The sequence below is a fragment of the Spea bombifrons genome, chromosome 4, assembly GCF_027358695.1.
Source record: "Spea bombifrons isolate aSpeBom1 chromosome 4, aSpeBom1.2.pri, whole genome shotgun sequence".
NCBI lineage: Eukaryota > Metazoa > Chordata > Amphibia > Anura > Pelobatidae > Spea > Spea bombifrons.
The window spans coordinates 72,502,813-72,522,925 of record NC_071090.1 but is presented as its reverse complement, the minus strand read 5'-3'; the positions used below and the strand labels follow the sequence as shown (position 1 = coordinate 72,522,925).

General features: G+C 38.6%; 1 protein-coding gene across 2 annotated transcripts in view; it reads left to right on the top strand.

Annotated features, from left to right (window-relative positions):
• SCAPER (S-phase cyclin A associated protein in the ER) overlaps positions 1-20,113 on the top strand; it is a 115,741-nt gene that overhangs the window by 32,383 nt on the left and 63,245 nt on the right. The window contains exons 9-19 of one of the 2 annotated variants that reach the window (XM_053464558.1): positions 275-475; positions 2,849-3,010; positions 3,925-4,000; positions 4,238-4,355; positions 4,487-4,598; positions 5,446-5,586; positions 6,325-6,480; positions 7,762-7,904; positions 14,289-14,370; positions 16,923-17,075; positions 17,589-17,696. In XM_053464558.1, coding sequence (XP_053320533.1) covers positions 275-475; positions 2,849-3,010; positions 3,925-4,000; positions 4,238-4,355; positions 4,487-4,598; positions 5,446-5,586; positions 6,325-6,480; positions 7,762-7,904; positions 14,289-14,370; positions 16,923-17,075; positions 17,589-17,696 — 1,452 coding nt within the window. Of the gene's footprint in view, positions 1-274; positions 494-2,848; positions 3,011-3,924; positions 4,001-4,237; positions 4,356-4,486; positions 4,599-5,445; positions 5,587-6,324; positions 6,481-7,761; positions 7,905-14,288; positions 14,371-16,922; positions 17,076-17,588; positions 17,697-20,113 lie in introns of both variants that reach the window. The other variant, XM_053464557.1, reaches the window with a different exon arrangement.

Below are 20,113 nucleotides of genomic sequence, written 5' to 3'. Positions count from 1 at the left end.
TTGTGTACTGTGTCCTCTAGAGTGGGAGAAATGGTTTGGTTTATCAGTTACTTATTCAAGCAATGGCCTTCCTTGGGTGCTGCATCCCAGCGGTATAGCTATAACAAACAAGCCTGTTACACGCAATTGAGGATAGTTTCCGTATAAACTTGCACTCTTTGCTTGGTATGGTTAGTATTTTGTTACGTGGCCTAAAACAATAAAAAATGTAAGGTATGGCAGGGTTATACATTTTTTCAGGATATAACAAATCCACCATTTCCATTTTTTGTAGTTCACTGTCCACAAGGCTTTAGAAGAAATAAAGACCACCGGAACATTTCCCCCCAAACCAGCTCCTTCCTTACCATGTCTTGATATACCCGTTGTTTTCCTTGACCCCCTTTCTAAACTGCGGAAGACAGAGGTGACGCATGCTACGGATATCGTGTCATCGGGGGAAGGGAAGCGAGGCAGCGATATGGACCTATCAAACGTGAGTTCTGGAAAATTGGTAAGAACTTTCACAAAGTATTTTATTTTTGCAGAAACTTAGGGGTGCTGATGAACCATAGCTGGGTGAGTGGAGATTCTGAGGCACATACAGTTTTTGGTATAGATGTAAAGCAGGGCTTAGAATGGGATAGCATGAGAAAAAGGATATTTGTTTTAATGGTGTGATGTGACTTGTACATGAACAACTTTTACCTTGTTACTTTTATGTGCCGTTTCCTCCTTATATAAATCATTAGCTGAGGCCATGATAACACTGCCCCATGTCACCACTTTTTCCAGGGCCGTAGGAAGGGTGAGGCAAGAGAGACACTTGCCTCGGGCACAACTGCGAGGGCCGCGCACAGGACTGGTTGGGGAGATCACAATCTCCCTCTAACCGGCCCAACATTAGGGAGCGTGAGTCTGTCATTTCAGACCTCGGCTTCCGTGCGCCCTAATCACTATGCGCCGGCAATAGATACCAAGCGCCGGGATATGACGTCATCCCTGGGCTCTGCATCAATAGCCGGCACATAGTGATGAGGGAGCAGTAAAGCAGAGGCCTGGAGTGACGGACCTTGCGCTCCCAAAATTGGATGGAGGATGGAAAAAGAGAAAGGGGAGTAAGGGCAGTGTGTGTGTGTGTGTGTGTGTATATATATATATATATATGTGTGTGTGTAGGAGCAGCGTTGGTATTTGTTTGTTTGTAAGCTGGTGTGTATATGTGCATATGTGTGTGTAAGGGCAGTGTATGTGTATATGCGTGTTTATGGGCAGGTATTTGTAAAGGCACCGTGGAAGGGCAATGTATGTGTATGTGTGTGTAAGGGCAGTGTATGTGCATATGAAAGTTAATGAGCAGGTGTGTGTACGGGCAGTGTAAAAAAAAAATAGCCTCTGTAAAAAATAGCTGGGGGGCACAATTTTCCATTCTTTCCTCAGGCGCAAAAGGAGCTACCTACAACTCTGACTTTATCCATTGTAATAATGGTTTAATGAAATATGATTAACCATGAGTATGCTAGATAAATGAGTGAATCATGCTACATGTTCATTTTGCCTTTAAGTGAGTTAAGAGCCTGAACTTGAAATCTTGTTTTTGCACAGAAAAAAAGTTTTGTTCTATTTTGTTTCTATTGCCATTGTCTAGTTAGATTACAGTTACATGACTGTTACAGTCAGGGAGAATACAAAATCAACCATGAAATTGACAGTAATGTACACATGTAAGACATACTGCTAAGTAAGAAAAAGTATCTTCCTTGTAAGCATACAGTCCATTATGTGCAAGGATGTGGTGAAGAAAATGTGCCCTAAATTACTTAAAGTAATAACAAACAAAAGTGTTGTTCAAAAATATATTAATGTACTTTCTACACCATTTTCCATCCTGTATGATTTACCAGCATCACCTGTGTATTTTTTTTAGAAGATTTGTAGTAGTAAATGTTCCAAAAACTTAGGTTAACAAGCCTGGCCTCTCTTACTTTTTGAGTTCAGACATGCAGACATGCTTGCCATCATTATGTCATTGTTTCAACTTAAACGGCTTGCATTATGTTTTAATTGATTAATCCTGGGAAAATATTACAAATTGACTCATAATCTGGGGAAAAAGGTTATTTAATGTGATCTGAAAATTCAGCAATATTTTGGGGGTTGAAATACCTCTTGATATCCATCAAACTCGCTGGCAAATGCCCTTCAGGGTGCTTGAGCTCCTGGTTTGAATGCAGTTCTGTCCCAGATGGGATTCTGTGGCACTTAGAGGACTTTTACTTAAGTTTACCATGAAGGAGTCTAGTTTACCACATGCCCGGTGTTGCCACGTTTTTAATCTAACACTTATTAGTTATGATTAATTTATTTCTAGATTTTTTGTTGAAGATGTCCATCTGAAGGACTTTTTTTTTTATAAAATAAATTATAATTTTTAAATATATATATATATATATATTATTTATGGCATTCTTTTCCTGAAGAGAAGACATCATTTTGTGTTAGTGTGTGTCTCTTACTGCCTTTGATTTTAATTTTTCATAGACCAATTAAGTCCATAAATCAAATTCTGGGACCTGCTCAGAGAGATTGTGGTACTCTTACTATAAAACATCACAAAACCAATTCAGTTTCCTGTGCATTGATATTGTTTGCCATAAAGTAAGAAACAACTTAACTAGAATTAACTAAAATGAGTATAGTTAGTAAAGAAGCACACATCAGAGGAATCCATTAAAAGCTGTGCTTGTGTAAAGCAAGAATTAAACTTTATGGACAGTGTAAGTAGATTTGTATTAGCAGTGGAATTTTGTGTTTTACGGTTCATGTCCCTGTTTTCCGGAACGCTTTGTGTCTCTGATTTTTCTCACAGTCTATGGCAGAAGTTCTTGCAAAGAAAGAAGAGCTGGCTGATCGTCTAGAAAAGGCCAATGAAGAGGCCATAGCGAGTGCCATTGCTGAGGAAGAACAGCTAACAAGAGAAATCGAGGCCGAGGAGAATGAAATTGAGATTGACAATGAAAGTGATTTTTCTGTAAGTTTCACTCAATACAGTCTAACACTTAAAAATAAAAAATCCTTGTCCTTCACATTATAACAAGGTGATGACACACTAGCAATTTCTTTTGAAAGACTCCCATTCAAGCACCATTTTGTTGTATTTCTTGGTCACAGTTTAGTCCTTTAACTTCCACCTACACTAAGCATCTGCACTTCTTGCTGGTTTGAATATTTTATGTAAAAAAAAAAGTCACATGTGCCCTTTATCTCGACCATAATAATATAATTTTGTTTTCCCTCAATCATTTTTAACATGATTGCAAAACACAGATATTTTTATGTGCCGGTCTGACAACATTTCTTCTGAAACATTTTCTTCTAATTTAATTTTACAGGTGGGCCAAAAATTGGCCTGATTAAAGAACTGTTTCAATTTTAACAGTGATGAGATTATGTTATTAATGATAAAATTTGTTGTGTTTATTCAGCAGAAGATGTGGAACATTGTCTTTGATTTAAACACGAACAGATCAAAACAGAATACTGTGTATAGAGCCTGCTTTGTTAACATAATATGTTAAGCGGTATATGCGTAATCTGAGTTATCATAAATGATTGTTTTCCATTTGGGTTTATGTGTGTCCACTTTTCAAGGGGATGCCCAATGTTTTGTTCTGAAGGAGCAGCGTTCAGTGTTTTTCATACATATGCGATTTCAACTCATTAATGTCAGAGGATTGAGCAATGAATTAGCTTTTTATGACATGCAACTCCCTCAGGTCTATGTTGTAGTAGTTGTGTAGTGAAATATACCCAACCAAAGATGGCATTAATAATGCACTTTTTTTTTGCTTTTTGTTTTAAAATATAATGGCTAGGCTATAGCGTTTACAGACATAAAGTGCATTAAAGGGTTAGCATCTCTGATTTGTGTCTTACTGTTTTCAGGCTAGCATGGGAAGTGGAAGCATGTCATTCAATGGCAATTCCTTGGATTGGAATGAAGTTTTAGCAGATTATGAAGGTAATATGCAAATATATACAGAGGAATATTCACCTCTGGGGGATCTCTTGAATATATCCCTAAACTAAAATGCTTTGTTTGCCTTTACAGTGACATATGTTACAGGTTCTTGTTGCATAGAGAGAAACCCTGCAGAATACTTGTGTGCTGTGTCACAGAGCTATAACTAATGTGTGTCATCTCTTACAATCAATTACAAAGTATTTTGCTTTGTCCTTTATTTGGTTCTTGTTCTAGCTCGAGAATCGTGGAGGCAGAACACATCCTGGGGAGACATTGTGGAGGAAGAACCTTCAAGGCCTCCTGGACACGGAATCCACATGCATGAAAAGCTTTCTTCACCATCAAGAAAAAGGTGCGATAACTAGAAGGCGTAACAAAATATTCCTGTACCAGTTAATATTAAGTGTTTCCATCTAGGTCCATAATTGGGCTGTTCCGTGTTTGAAAGTCGTAGAGACTGACTATACGTCTTCATTCTTCTAGAACAATTGCTGAATCGAAAAAGAAGCATGAGGAGAAGCAACTTAAAGCACAACAGCTGCGGGAGAAGCTACGGGAAGAAAAAGCATTTAAGGTTCAAAAACTGCTGGAAAGGGTAAATTTAACCAAGGTTAACCCTACGGCTCCTGTGATTCTTAATTTATATGTCAGAGCATTATTGCCATAATAAAAATAATTTTCTTTCCTTTGCCTTTTTTTCGCCTTTCTTTCCAAATAACTTTACCCCATCGTAGTCCCATGTGTTTTGGTAATATCAACTGGTCTAACATCCAGAGGCATACTGTTCCTATCAGTTTGAAGCTGTCTTTATGTGTATGTTTTAGTTTGCAGTGCGGCAGACTCTGTTGGCTAAATATTCATTAAAGGTAAAAAATAATAAGATGTATAAGTTAGTGGTGTATCGTCGTGGAGTGAGGGTCATTAGCCATAGCTGGGTGACCCATACAGCCTTAGTCCAGACTCAAGCCCAATGCCTGACACTGGTTGGCTAATTAATCTCTAGTTCTAAAACAGGAATATTTATGTTTCTCTGGCTGTTTTACTTCTGCTTCTTCCATCATCAGTTGCTTAATTTAATCTCAAAAGTCTATAAACTTGTCTCTACCTTTCTCCCAGCCTTCCCCTCTTATGATACACCCAGTCTTCTCTCACTGTCCCTTCAATCCTTCAATTTTCAACTCTCCTTTCTCTCTTTTTGGTTCTTGGCCATACTGAGTTTCTTCTCTCTCTCTCTCTAGCAGTAAAAGGGTTAAAGGTAGGAAAGTGTAATTTGTTTAAATCTTTTTACTGTAAGTGTGAAATATTCAACAATGCTTACAGTATGCTGAAAGAACTGATAATAATAATGATGTAAACATGAATAGTAGAAAGTTTGTGTTGTCTCTTTAGATAAAACATTACAAGTTTACCTTGTACAGAGTTATTATGTTTTTGTGTTACAGGAGAAAGAAGTGCGGAAGTGGAAAGAGGAATTACTGGAGCAGAGGCGTAAAATGATGGACGAAAAGTTGCTCCATGCTGAATTTAAGCGGGAGGTACAATTACAAGCAATTGTGAAGAAGGCGCAGGAAGAGGAAGCAAAGGTAAGATGATCAGAATAGCGGCAGAGCTGGTATCTTATGGTATGTCTAGGCAGAACTCTGCAAGATTGTTAGTCTTCCAAATCTGGGCAATACAGTACACCCATTGTAATCACGATGACAGAGATGCCATTGTGCGCTACATGTAATGCCTGGCTTTTGAGATAATTAAGATAAATACCAATGGAATAGGCATTACATATCTTGCATGAAGTGCGTGATGTACTCAGGCAGAGCTTGCCTTACTTGGCAGACTGTCATTCTGGGTAACATGCTAAATAACTCTTTGCAAACAGTGAGAGTATAGGCAGCATCAAACACTAAAACATTCAATTTGTTATAATTCATTTAATAGAATGCAAGAAAAGCATCATTGGTTAACTAGAGGATTCAAAGGAATCACCTCGCATACAAAGCTTACTCAGCTTTGGAACTTTAAAAACATTTTTCTACATGCAGATAGGTTTAGATACGTGAGACTCAGAATGTTGTGTAGGAGACTACATGTGTGAATAACAAATGCAGAGATTAGAGTGATGTGGGAAGATATTAATGCAAAGCTATGTGTATAGTGTCTCAAGACTAGGCTTCTTTTATACGATGCAAGTGAATGCAACCTGCCAGGAAAACAAATGTATTTGTAGGAATTAAGACTTTTTTGTATGGGATCTGACATGAAGTTCTCCTAATATGAAACATATATGTACTGTGGTGGATTTGCCCTTTTTGTTTTTCATTCAGGTAAATGAGATTGCTTTTATCAATACATTGGAAGCCCAAAACAAGCGACATGATGTCTTAGCCAAATTAAAGGAATATGAGCAAAGACTTAACGAGCTTCAAGAAGAACGGCAGCGAAGGCAGGAGGAGAAGCAGGCTCGTGACGAAGCTGTACAGGTACTCCCCTGACTTAATAAACCACTCTTAGTTTTGTAGTAGGCTCTCTTGGTGATGTGAAAAGTAATTTACTAGAGCAGGCATAGTTCCCTTAATAGTCTATGGTCCCTGACAACCCCACTATGGAAGAATGGATATGAAAGTACTTTGTGAGCTCTGCTGCTGCCGCCGTTGCCCCTTCCTTAATGATCCTGCTATTCTTGTCACTAATTGGTTGCTTGAAAAAAAGACAGTCAGTGACAGTAAAGTGCTCCCATTGGAATGAATAGCTTCACCTTCCATATATATATATATGTACAAGATGTCTGCCTGCTGCATTCCATGGGTCAGTACTTGAGCTGACTGAAGGTGGATATAACATGTCCACAGAGATGTGTTCGGCAAGGCATTTAGCTGGAGATAGAGGAAAGGGGCAAATGCATATGAGCTTATTTGAAGACAACACAAACATTTGAAGGGTCCCCACAGCTGTTATGTGCCTTAAAGTGCATAGGATGACTGGAGTGTCCCTTTAAATGTATGAAAATAGTTATTGAACCAGTTTGGGTACAGTTGTAATCCTGAATTGTGGAAAAATAAGTGCACTAAAACGAGATTTGTGTGTATAATCTCTTACTGTGCCTTTAACATGACTCCATAATGCAATTATATTTACATGTCTACTACATGCAGAATGTACAATTGGTATCTCTCTTCTCTCCACTCCCACTCCGCTACTAATAATCTAAAAGTGTGATACAGCAGGTGATTGCGTTGCGTTTGTTAGTAGAAGCTCCAATTGTAGGAGCCTTTTTTACTACGCAAATCGTGACCTGGTAGCATTGGACCTGATCCAAAATAAGAAAACCCACAGTTACACCTGGATTTAGAGACTGCAAATCCAAAAGTTTTGTCATGATTTATATCTGTTCCGTGCTTCCTGTTGCATATGTATAATTATCTTGGAAGAGAGTTTCACTTGAAATGAGCGATCCAGTTGATTCCAAATGCTCAAAGCCCTTCTAAAATCTCATGTTGTTTCATAGAATACCTTCCTAAACAGATACAGTAATTTATGGGAACTCATGAACTCCTCTTGACACAGACTGTTGCTTTAATATGAACCCCTTCTTCTCATGTGCTTAACCCTAGTATTACAGCTTGTTTTCTATAATATGTGTATTTGGACTATAGCAGCCTGGTTTGCTTCCAGCCCTCCTCACAAGATAACATGTGGATTAGTAAAAGTGTAAGTAAGTGTCCTTGTAAATATGGCTAAAATCAACCATATACCGTGACCAGGAACGCAAGCGAGTTTTGGAAGCTGAGCGCCAGGCCCGTGTTGAGGAACTATTAATGAAGAGGAAGGAGCAAGAGGCCCGTATAGAGATGCAGCGGCTTGAAAAGGAGCGTGCGAGGGAGGATGCAGCCAGAGAGAGAGCCAGGTAAGCTGTTTGTCTGAAGGTCTTTTTAATAATTGCTATGTATTTAAAACACAGAATTATAGGCTGTGTCCCTCCTTAGTAGTGTTTCCTCTAAAATAATTCTCTAAATCAGTAGCTGCTGGATGCTGCAGAATATCCATAATGTGTTGCTGGACTGCTGATAAGCATATCTGAAATAACGATATAGAGATACCATGCGCACAGCAGCATATATAGTGTTGCTATTGATTAATAGTAAACCTTATATAAAGATAAAGAGCTGCAGAAACACATGTTTTGGGGCTTCCAGTGGCGTTCTCAATACACCAGTCCTATGCTGCTTGAGAAGAAACAATTACGAATAGTATCACTTTGCATCTATTCAACAAGTCTTCTTTTTAACGATTTTAGTGATGTCACACCTTAGAGGAAACAAAACTCACTGATCTTACTTTTGCAAATGAACTACCAAAAGAGGTGTAGGATGTGTGTACACCAATAGATCAGCAATAAATCAGTAACTTGCTCTATGTGAAACGCTGCCCCACAGCACTCTCCACTGCACTTCAAAGCTCCAAACAAACATACAGTCAGAGTGGTGCAGAATCACTGAAATACGTAAATAAATACCAAAACCATCATTGTGTAGTATATTAATCAAATAAAAAAATAAATATGAATCATCTGTAATGCACTTAAAAGACAAGATGTCAAACAGCAGATCGGGTCAAATTTTCTCAGTGTTCTAAAAACTGTATAAAACAGGAGTATAATGCAGGAACAATTATACATGGAAAGTCCCCCCAATATTGGAGTCACTCGCAAGATGTTATGGCACCCTTAGTTTAATAAAGAAGTGCATTTATAGCACTTCACCGAGAAAGCATGTTGACTTTATAAGATGTGGATGTGTTTTTCTAGCAATGGAGTCAATGTGAAGTATTTATCATCCTCCAAAAATATAATATCTTGTATTTTGTGGCATAGTGCAATTAGTTAAAAATGGTTTAGCTTTATCGCAGTTGCATACATGCCGGACACGTCCCTTTTGTGACGGGAGATCCGATTTCAGTAAAAAGTGATTACATTTGTTTGCTGTTCGCTTACTCCAGCGTCTCTGTCTTCCTGTCATCTTATGTATGGCACACCTTGTTGGCAGCTTTTAAACCTGCTGGGTAACCGGGTTGTTCAAAGCCCTGACATTTGCTTATAAAGCTGATCTACAGGCCTGCCCTAAGACCTTTTCACTGTGCCATTTAGATCATTGTTATTATTCAGCAATATTAATGACTCTTTTACCGACGTTTCCGGGAGCAGCTGTCAGACCTCAAATGCAGTGTCTCCGTGTGTCATTACCCTGAGTGGTTGGGCATCAAGATATTTTAGTGCTCCCCCATCCTTTGCTGATCAGAGTGCTGTTGATGGCTTTTGTTTGTTCTGTCACCTAAAATACAGACCATTTTCTATTAATCTAAAATTAAACTGTTCCAGTATTGATATCCTTAGGACTATCACTGTGTGTTTCATCCAGTAGCCTTGCATGGTCTGCAGGAGCTTGTTTGTAAGTTACTGGCAGAAAAAGTTGATATACTTTGGACTCCTTCCCTTCGTAAACCTTAAGCTAAAGCAGAACAATCAGTTCTCTGCTGTGATTTTGGAAATACCTTTTTTTTAAATTGATTGTGATTACTGTAGGCTGTCAAAGCGATCTTTTTGGCACACCTTCCGTATCCTTGTCAGTTTTATTCGACAGGTATGGAAAGTACTTGGAACAACTGTAGCATCCCTACCACAGAGTTCCATTAATTTTGCCTCTGTCAGGAGAAACATTGCATGGTGGGCTCTGCGTCAAAAGTCTCCCAGTGCTGAAAGTTATGGAGTTGACTCTCGGGTGACTGTCTACCCTTTCCTCCCCCTTTCCTTTTCTTAATTCTTCTCTCCACTTTATTTCTCTTTGTTTTCTAACAAATGTACTAATAGTTCCTTCTTGCCTTCATTTCTGAAAGGTTTCATACCTCATAAGGTACGCATACGTTTGCATCCTCATACCTTTGTGAAACAATGGTGGTTCTGTATAAAAAGATTTTGGTGGGTCATTGCCAGTCCACAGCAAGTTCTGTTGGATGCAATGCCAGCTTTGGTGTAGGATCACTTTTTTATACATAATCACCATTGATTTTTCACTAATGGGCTTTGATTGTGGATCCTTCTTTATTATTATTATTAATTTTCTTTTCTCTTGTACTGTAAAAAAAAAAATGTAAAATGAAGAATTAGGAAAAGCAGGACTCCGGTATTAAAAATGGAGCTCCTCCAGGAACTTTATTGTATTTTAGGAGCACCCTCATTTTAAAGTAACACCAAGTGTGAAGATACTAGACTTAGGGATTCAAATATTTTTGCCTAAATATTTGGCTATTTTGAAAACAAAAGGATTTTGATCCCAATGAGGACTATCTATCTTAAACAGGGACACTTGGGAATTATGCACTTGCCAGGTCACCCCAGACGACAATCTTAAGGGCCAGCGTGTAGCTCTACAGCTTTTCTAGTGAAGTGCATATTTCATTAACATCTCGAATATCTGAATTGTGTCTTCAGTAGACAGGGGTCTACCAGGCCACTCCATCACGATACTGCAACAGCATTCATCATTACTGTGTTGGCACTTACGATCCAGGCAGCTTCAGAGATGTCAGCAAGAAAACAGTCTGCAAAAAAGTAGATTTCAGCCATATACATCATTAAAAAAAATGAATACACTTTGTGGAATTATGTTTGCTTGTTTTGCATTACACTTGTTTTGCAAGTGTAAATCAGAAACAGGTTAATAGCACAATAGTTGTACATTCACAGTCTCTGTGTTTTATAATTTATTAAACACAATTGTATAAACCAGTTTAATATATTAGAGTTCCGTTGGCCTGTGTTATTTGATTACAGATTACCGTATAAATAAACTGCAATCTCTGGGTTTAGATCCCAATGTTGTTGAATGGATTAAGGAGTGGCTGAGTGACAGACAACAGAGGGTTGTAGCCAATGGCGTATATTCAGAACAAGGTCTTGTTACCAGTGGGATACCTCAGGGATCTGTACTTGGACCCATTCTCTTTAATATTTTCATTAGTGATATTGCAGATGGTCTTGATGGTGCGGTATGTCTATTTGCTGATGACACAAACATTTGCAACAGGGTTTATGTTCCTGGAGGAAGAAGCCAAATGGCAAATGATTTAGGTAAACAGGAAAAATGGTCAGAGCTGTGGCAACTGGCATTTAATGTGGATAAATGCAAGATAATGCACCTGGGGCATAAAAACCCAAGGGCAGAGTATAGAATATTTGATACTGTCCTAACCTCAACGTGTGAGGAAAGGGATTTAGGGGTAATTATTTCTGAGGATTTAAAGGTAGGCAGACAATGCAGTAGAGCAGCAGGTAATGCTAGCAGAATGCTAGGTTGTATAGCGAGAGGTATTAGCAGTAGGAAGAGGGAAGTGCTCATCCCGTTGTACAGATCACTGGTGAGACCTCACTTGGAGTATTGTGTACAGTACTGGAGACCATATCTCCAGAAGGATATAGAAATGTTGGAGAAAGTGCAGAGAAGGGCTACTAAAATGGTTTATGGATTACAGGATAAACCTTACCAGGACAGGTTAAAGGATCTTAACCTATATAGCCTGGAAGAAAGATGTGACGGGGGGGTATGATAGAAACATTTAAGTACTTAAAGGGAATCAACAAGATAAAGGAAGATAGTTTATTTAAAAGGAGAAATACTACCACAACAAGAGGATATAGTCATAAGCTAGAGGGACAAAGGTTTAATGGTAACATCAGAAAATATTACTTTTCAGAAGGGTAGTGGACGCATGGAATTGTCTTCCAGCAGAAGTGGTAGATGTTAATACAGTAAAGGCATTTAAGCAAGCATGGGATAGGCATAAGGCCAAGCTAGATATAGGATAAGGGCAGGTACTAAAGGAAAGTTGGGCGGACTGGATGGGCCTAATGGTTCTTATCTGCCGTCACTTTCTATGTTTCAATGTTACTATTAGTAACTATCCATACATTTATGGATTGCTATATGTGTAATTGTAACAATTCCTGTTGGACTTGTCACATTTACTAAATATGGTGCAAAAGGTTGTAGTTCGATATCTTTTTATAGCATCATAAGACCAGAACTTCAAAACTTTCATCGAAGAGGTTCAAACATAAAGATATGTATTGCAATGCATTTTTGGTTTAGCAGATATCGCTTTAGGTCCTTTTGGAAAAGGGTAGGAACACTGTTAATTATTTCTCTTTTGTAAACAAGTGATTGCAATGAACAGCATGATTGAAATCCAAAATTGTTTGCAGAATTTGCATGTATATTCCTCCAATTTAATTAACTGCCCTCCTTTGCTAGGAGTTGTTGGCTCTGGTAGCATTACAGAGGGGAATGAGGTCAGTAAAGTCATTTGCACATATACCGCGAAGCTCTTCTCTAACTCCTGAACTACTACATAAACATTTAAAAACAATGTGTTCCGGGTATACTTTAGCATAGTATTACCTTCAATCATTTGTAATACCATTATATGGAGTAAGCCTTCATTAAGACCCTACACAGGAGCATCTCATCACATTTTTAGCTGACTTGAAGAATTACAAAGGAAAACTCTGTCACAAAAGACAAATTTCCTTGATAGTGCCCACAAGCCCAGATATGCATTTTGGCGTCTCCTTGGTCTTGTCCGTGATTTGCATTTGGCAGCTCCAGAAAATGTAACTGCTTTCCAGACTTTCCCTAAAAGTTTGTTGTCCTGATTTTACTCCATAGAGTATTATTACAGCTCGGTACTGACCAACTAAAAAGTGCTATACACAAAAAAAAATAAACCAAAAAAATAAAATCTTAAATATAAGGGGTGATTTCCTGACTAATATGACTAATACGCATCGTACTTTGGTGAGTGTCATTGCCCAAAATCCAGATAAACAACTTGGCAGAGATGATTAAACATTGGAAGTGGAAAGATCAACGCATAACTTCTCCACTAAAATGTTCTTTCTATATTTTAAAAATGTCTGTCTTCACTTATACGAAAGTCAATTTTTTACATCTGGTGACGATTAAACCTCTTATGAAAGGGACAGTTGTAGTTAAGTATCCGACTGAAAGGCTGAGAAGCAGTTTGGTATTATCCGGATTCGCAAGATTTTATATGCCATTAGAGAGAGGTTTAGGCCGTATGCAGCTCAAATGGAAAACTGGACGTCCTACAGCCGTAAATATTAAATTAGGTCACTGATTTCCAAGTCCGTAAATCATTTCCCAAATAACATGTAGATAAATCCCCGACTTAAGAAATAATTGTTTAAATGTTGCTCTGTGATGGCTGGAATGATCTATTGCCCAAGTATCATATGTTGTATGTGGAATGCCCACAAGATCTTGCCCCTTTCCTATCCATGCACAGAACAGACTACTGTCTTCAGGTTCAACATATTTGTGTAGTTTTATTTTATTCATCCTGACTAGATTTTTCCAGCGCACCATAATTCTTTATGAATACATGACTTGTGATTGTTTTATGGCCAACAATGACATTAACAAATAAGTTAGATAGATAGAGCAAATTAACTAAAAACCCCCGTTTCGGGGATAACTAACAATATAGCAACAAAAGTACACTCATTTTTATTAATTTAAACTTTTTTCTGATAAAATTTAACTTTAGCAGTTATTTTCTCTTCTTTCCAGTCACCTTTGTAGGAATTAATTCCCATTTGGTGTGCCCCCACTTTTTCACTTAGGGGGCTGGTGGCAACTTTGTTGATCAAAAAACAACACCCTAATATCCACTATATTACCCAAATCTGACAGCATATATACTCATTGGCAGAATGTTTGAATCAATCTGTTTTCACAAATGTTTGGAAGTTTGTATAGTGCTGTGTGGAATATTGTATCCATTTAATTCACAATAAAAGTCAAACATAAACACAAAGCTACCTCTCACTTCCCATTTATCGGCAAATTCACTGAAGAAAGGAGATGACAAGAAATCACCCAAAAAAAGCTTACTGTTTTTTTTGATCTATCTATATATTTACACAAATGTTAGCTTCTGCTTTTTTCACTCACAGCCTTTATATCTTTTGAATTTGTATTGGTTTTCGATCACTGTGTCTGTGAAATTGCAGATTATCTCTTTATTTTAAAACTTTTGAACTCTTACGCCTCAGAAGTTGGTGGCTGTTTGTGTGCGGCAGATCCTGTGTACTTAATAATACTCCTGCCATAAATGCAACTTACATGAAGCCTAACTAAATGAAATGTACTCTATAGTGTGCGCTTATATAAACATTTAAACAAGATAACTAATTGATGCCATTAATTGATTAAAGGGACAGAGAAGAAAGGTTGGCAGCTTTAACCGCAGCACAGCAGGAGGCAATGGAGGAGCTGCAGAAGAAGATTCAACTCAAGGTAAAACATAAAGGAGGCAGAAGGGCATGTGGCTTATGTGCACATAGATCACTGTTGAATATGATGACCCTATATAAATCAAAAAATAATCATGTAACTACAGCAGAGCCCACAGTAAAGCAAAGCACTCGCTTTGTATCCACAGTTTTTTCCCCCCTGGCTTTGAAGGAGTTAAGATGCGTACCTATGTTTTCTATTTAGTCACAAATTAAGTCCTGGGGCCTTTTTTGTATGTATTCTGTAGGGACGACTGATTCAAAGCATTCCCTCACCTAATTTCATAGAATCCAAAGACAGATATTGAGAACAGATAAGCGGCATCTAGCCCACCTAGTTTGCTCGGGAAGGACAGGACATGTCATTTATTTTAGTGGAGAAAACCACCGCTGAAGCCTATGTTTCTGGGGCCTTCCCCATAATGATCTCTCTGCCTCAGGCCAGTCTCCCCCTCTTTAGATGTTATCTGCGTGTTTGTGAGTAGAGCGCTCTCCAGCAGACTCCTGTGTTACTGCTTCACCGCATCCTGGGTTTTGAGTCAATTAGCATTGTTACATTGCAGATTATCGCATGACCTCTCCAATGCTACTCACTTTTCAGAGCCACAAAACCCCATTTATCCCATCAGATGAGGGCTCTGTTAGTGATTATGGAGAAGGGGCGCTACCTGGGGAGGCATTTTGTTTGTTCGAATGCTTGGGCATACCGTTATTGTGAAAACATATGCATAGACACTAGCACTGACTGCTGAGAACTGATCACGCATTACTATTAATCCCGCAACCTCTGCTGTGACACAATGGATGGCACTGGATCACGTTTAAACGCACATGCACTTTTATCAATGGCTAAACATTCCCATTTCAAGAAAGTGTTTGTTGTATGATATAATGATTGTTGACCTGTCAGTGTACTTTATAAGCAGACTTTTGCAGAAAGAGTCCCTGTAATGTTCATGATTTAATTTCAGTGCCTAAGGCAATTGTAAGTTAAATAGTGCAATTAGCTCACAAGGAAAACAAACCCTGCTTGAGACTCCAAGAAAAAGTCGGGGGATAAACTGAAAGTCCAGTGCAGAATGGTTTTGTGTGAAGTTAAGTAAAAAAAAAAAAAAAGGACCTTCACTTAGACTTGATTTAGATTCAGGATAGCCATGTGTCCATCCCATGCATGTTTCAGTTCCATTACTATTATAAATGATAAACTTAATTTTTTAGCCTCAAAATTTTGTTACTACGATACCTCTTTATGGTTACATTTTGTTTAGTACCCTAAACTTCCTTAGCTGCCAATAGCCCAAATTTCCAGAGACAGTTGCCGTAGCCAGGCTTGTGTCCTGACTGTAAGGACTGCGGGCAGCTGGGCATGTAGAGCGCATGAACTGGGCACAATGCTCCCTAACATCGTGATTCTACACATCTTACAGTAATATCATTTAAAAGCCCAAGGTGTTGGGCTTTAACCACGTCAGTGAAGTTGATGACAGTCCCAGTGCCGGTGTGAGGCCACAGAGGAACACCAGTTTCCCAGTGTTCTTCTTCTGGGGACACACTCCCCAAAGTGATATGTAACCCCTTCTCTTCTGAGAAGAGGGGGGGGCAGTAAAGGACGTGCGAGCCAGAAGGTCAACTTGCATCCCCCACCCAAAAGCTGAGTCTTCGAGGACCTGGCTCCTCTGTGGTATTTCCAGTGCATGCAAATTCTGTGAATGAATAAAGCCAATGAAGCCGCCATCTTCAGGCATTAAAACAAAAAAGTGCCATTAAGGCCCAAGCCCATGGCTGGTATTATAAAAAATTAGACCGCTGTAGACCACGCCAGTGAGAAAAATATATTAAAAAGTGCAGCCGGACCACTTTGTGTGCACTAGAGTGCAGTATTATTGATAATAAAGATATAACATGGGCGAAGTGTGACACTATGCTGCTGCTCATGCTATATTGGTGGGCCTGCACATGGCATCTTGCATCAATATGACCCTCGTGCATGCCAGAAAGGGGGTGTCTAATGTTACCCTATTTGGTGGAAAACTTAAGCATTATCTCTGTGTCTTGAGAAGCAGAAAAACAATTACAAAATTAATATGTAGGAAGTTCTCTCTACTTTTATTTTTCTCCAGATGCAGCCTTAAAAAAATTTTTTTTTTAAAGAAAACAATAAAAAGATCATGTTTACGACCTGGTGAAATGCTGGAAGCATGCTTGGTTGTTATCATTAAGTATTTATTTACAGTCTTCACTCCTCATTCATTATTCTGCTCTAATAGATGGAAACGTTAATGGGTCTGTCTATTAGCTATCTGCTTATACATCTCTCTGTCATTATGCCATTCTTAGAATTTGTGGACAACTTCTGAGTTATTGCATTTCCCAAATTGTTGCTCTTACACGGTTAGATTGGGGATTCAGTGTCCTATAAATAATATTCCTTTCACTGTCTTCTGTGCAATAATATATATTATTCCACTGTTGTTACTCCTCGCCTTTTGGTTCATTGTCCAAGGAATGTTTAGTTTTGAGATGTTGCTGTGTCTCACTCTATTCGTTTTCCACCAGCATGATGAGAGCGTTAGGAGACACTTGGAACAGATTGAGCAGAGGAAGGAGAAGGCTGCAGAACTCAGCAGTGGCAGGCATGCCAGCACCGACTACGCTCCCAAACTCACCCCGTACGAGCGGAAGAAGCAGTGCTCTCTATGCAATGTGACGGTGGGCATTGTTATAATATTAAGGAGCACACGTGATCATCATCTCCCCCAATGTCTTCTTTTGTGTGTCACTGATCTGCCTTATCTGATTCTGCTTTTACTTTGAACCTTAACACTCACTCTCTTTTGTAAAATGCTTACACTGACGGGAACATTTTTTTATTCACTATACTGTTGTTGTGGTGAAATTAACCATGACTTCTTTCCTATTTAACTATTTATTATGAAGATCCAAAACTCAGTTTCTTTCACAGGAGAGCCATGTAGGCCTTTCACATGGCTCATATGCTATAAGTCGTTGTCTAATGAGTAAACCCTATGCTAGATGAGGTTCCTTTCAATACTCAGTTGGGTTTTTATTGGTTAGCACTTTTATTTCTTGGTCAAAGTTAAATAAAATTACCCAAGGAGGAAGGTGACATTTACTATTAATGGATTCTGATGTGAACTTTATCACATTGAACGAACATTCTGCTTTTATCTTATCGTATTTTTCGTCTTTTATCCTCTTCAGATTTCCTCTGATGTTTACCTTTTTAGCCACATTAAAGGCAGAAAGCACCAACTGGCCGTGAGAGAGAACAGCAGCATACAGGGCAGGGAACTCTCTGACGAAGAAGTGGTGAGTGCTGATATAGTCTTAGTGTACACCTGGACTGGTTTCCTTTCTCCATACATGTGTATTACCAGCTACCTTTAAAATCACAACAATGTAAAATTATTATGAATGCAAAGACGTTAGTCATCATAACATCCAATTTATGTAATTTACCCTTTCAGAGTACATGCTCGCAGTAACATAGATGAAGGGCTCTTAATTTAAATGGAGAATTGGCCCATAAAGGGACAGATTATTGTCCCTGACAGCCTCACCAAAGAAGACTCCTATTAAAGTACTCTATTATCTGGTGCTGGAGCTGACTGCCGATTAGTATATCACATGCCTGGAGATTTCAGCCAAACACATCTCCTTCATGGAAAATAATTTGGGGAGGGGATGGGCCTGGGGACAAATGTACACGAGGGGATTCTGCAGAATATCCCTGTACATTTGCTAGAGGGAAACCAACATAAAAGTAAAGAGACCTCTAAGCTATCGTATGCATTAAAGTGCATGTGATGGCCGGAGTGTCCATTTAATCTATGCTATACCTTCTCAAACTTTGATGCTCTTTGTTGTTCTTTTCTTTTGCTGCCGTGTTGCTATGTTGTCTCATGAAATGTTGCTCCCCTCTTGTGTCTCATGCTGTGTTGCTTTGCTCTCCTTATACCTGAAATGCACTTAAACCAGTCTTTTTTAAACATTTTAATTAAAACATCTCTGCTTTGCTGTCCTTGAAGATGTGTTGCAACAAGCATACTATATGGTGCAGCTCTATCGTGTCATGCGGTTTTACTCCCCTCTGCTGACTTCTGCTGTGAATCGCTGTTCTGTTGCCTCATGTTTTTACACAATGCTGACTGCAGGGTACTGCTCGGCTGTCACATGCAGCAACACATTGCTCTCTCATCCTGTAGGGCACTACTCTACTGTCTCAAGCTCGGAGATACTACTGTGGAGTCTCCTGCTGGGCTACTTTGCTCTGATGCTAATGCTGTCTCACTCTGCACTGCTGCGTAATACTTTGTTGACTATATGATGACATAATGTAAACACACATGGGAGAAATATTGGGTCGAACCGCTCTTATCCGCCATCAAACTTTATGTTTCTGTATTTGATGTGCTGTTTGGTTGTGTCAAGCTCTAGTGTCCCACTCTGTTGCGTCATGCTCTGAGCACACTACCCTGTTGCCCTTGCATGGATCTTGTGTGGATGCGTGTTCTTCTGGGTCTCCTGGACCCTACGTATTTGTGTGTTTGGATACCAATGTTAGGAGTCTGCATGCAATAAATGGAAGACAAGCAGCCTCTGCCCCATGTAAAATCCCACTGTCACATGAGATTCCATTACAAAGTAGTCATATTTGTTAGTATCATATTAGTAGTCAGGTATGTATTGTATATAATGTGTGCATTAGAAATTGCAAAAACATTTTGATATGAGCCATTTTTGGTGGATTACAGGGGGAATTTATGTTGGTGCGCGATGATTTTATAGCTTTGCTTGAAGCTCAGATACACCTGTATTCAGATCACCTTGTTATCCTGCAGGCGCCACCTTATTGGCGTACAAGTCATTTTATTCTGATGACTGCCCCATAAACATTTAAGATGTCAAGAGGGATTTAAACTTCATTTATGATTTTAAGATTAAACAGCCGTGTATGCTATAAAAGATAATTGGAAAATAGGAAAATTGAAGTCTTTTCCAAATGAATCTTAAATATGCTGAAACATGCAGACCTCAAGATGTCCTCCAGGTAGATCATTTAGTATCGCAATATATAACATCTGCTATGAGCAAGGGCACGGTTTGAGGTCAGCTTCTCAACAACATGGAGTAAACACATTGATGTTCTAAGTAATTAGCTGGTGAAACTGGTGTTAAAAAGAAGCATTGGCTAGAAGATGTATTACTTGGTTCTTGGCCTTCCTGTGTCCCTTAAGATTTTGAGTTTGGCGTCCATCCTATTTTCAATATCCTAAAGATATTTTACAGTTACATCCAATGGGGGTTATAAGACCACTTCTCTGACTTTGCACTGTTGTTTGCCCATAACCATGTTTTCTTTTAATTAGGATCCTGTTTAACTTTTAGTACAACCTAAACTGATATCATGTTTATTATTATTATTACAGTTGCTTTATTTAGCTGGAAGGGTTGATAAATAATAATGTGTTGTGGAGTATTGGTTTCTTTATACATACCAGGTATTTAGAATTAATAAAAATAAGTACTTATGTAAAGAGCTGTTTTATTCAATTAATGGGAATTGTCACTCTTTTTGCTTCTCTTGCAATGTAAATTTTCTAGCTTTCCTTAAAAATCTGTTTGATTTTTTGAATGTCTGCTTTTACTTATACATGTTTGTAATGTATGTCAAAACTGACTCTCTCCCTGTATTAAGTATAAAAGCTGACATTAGTTATATATAT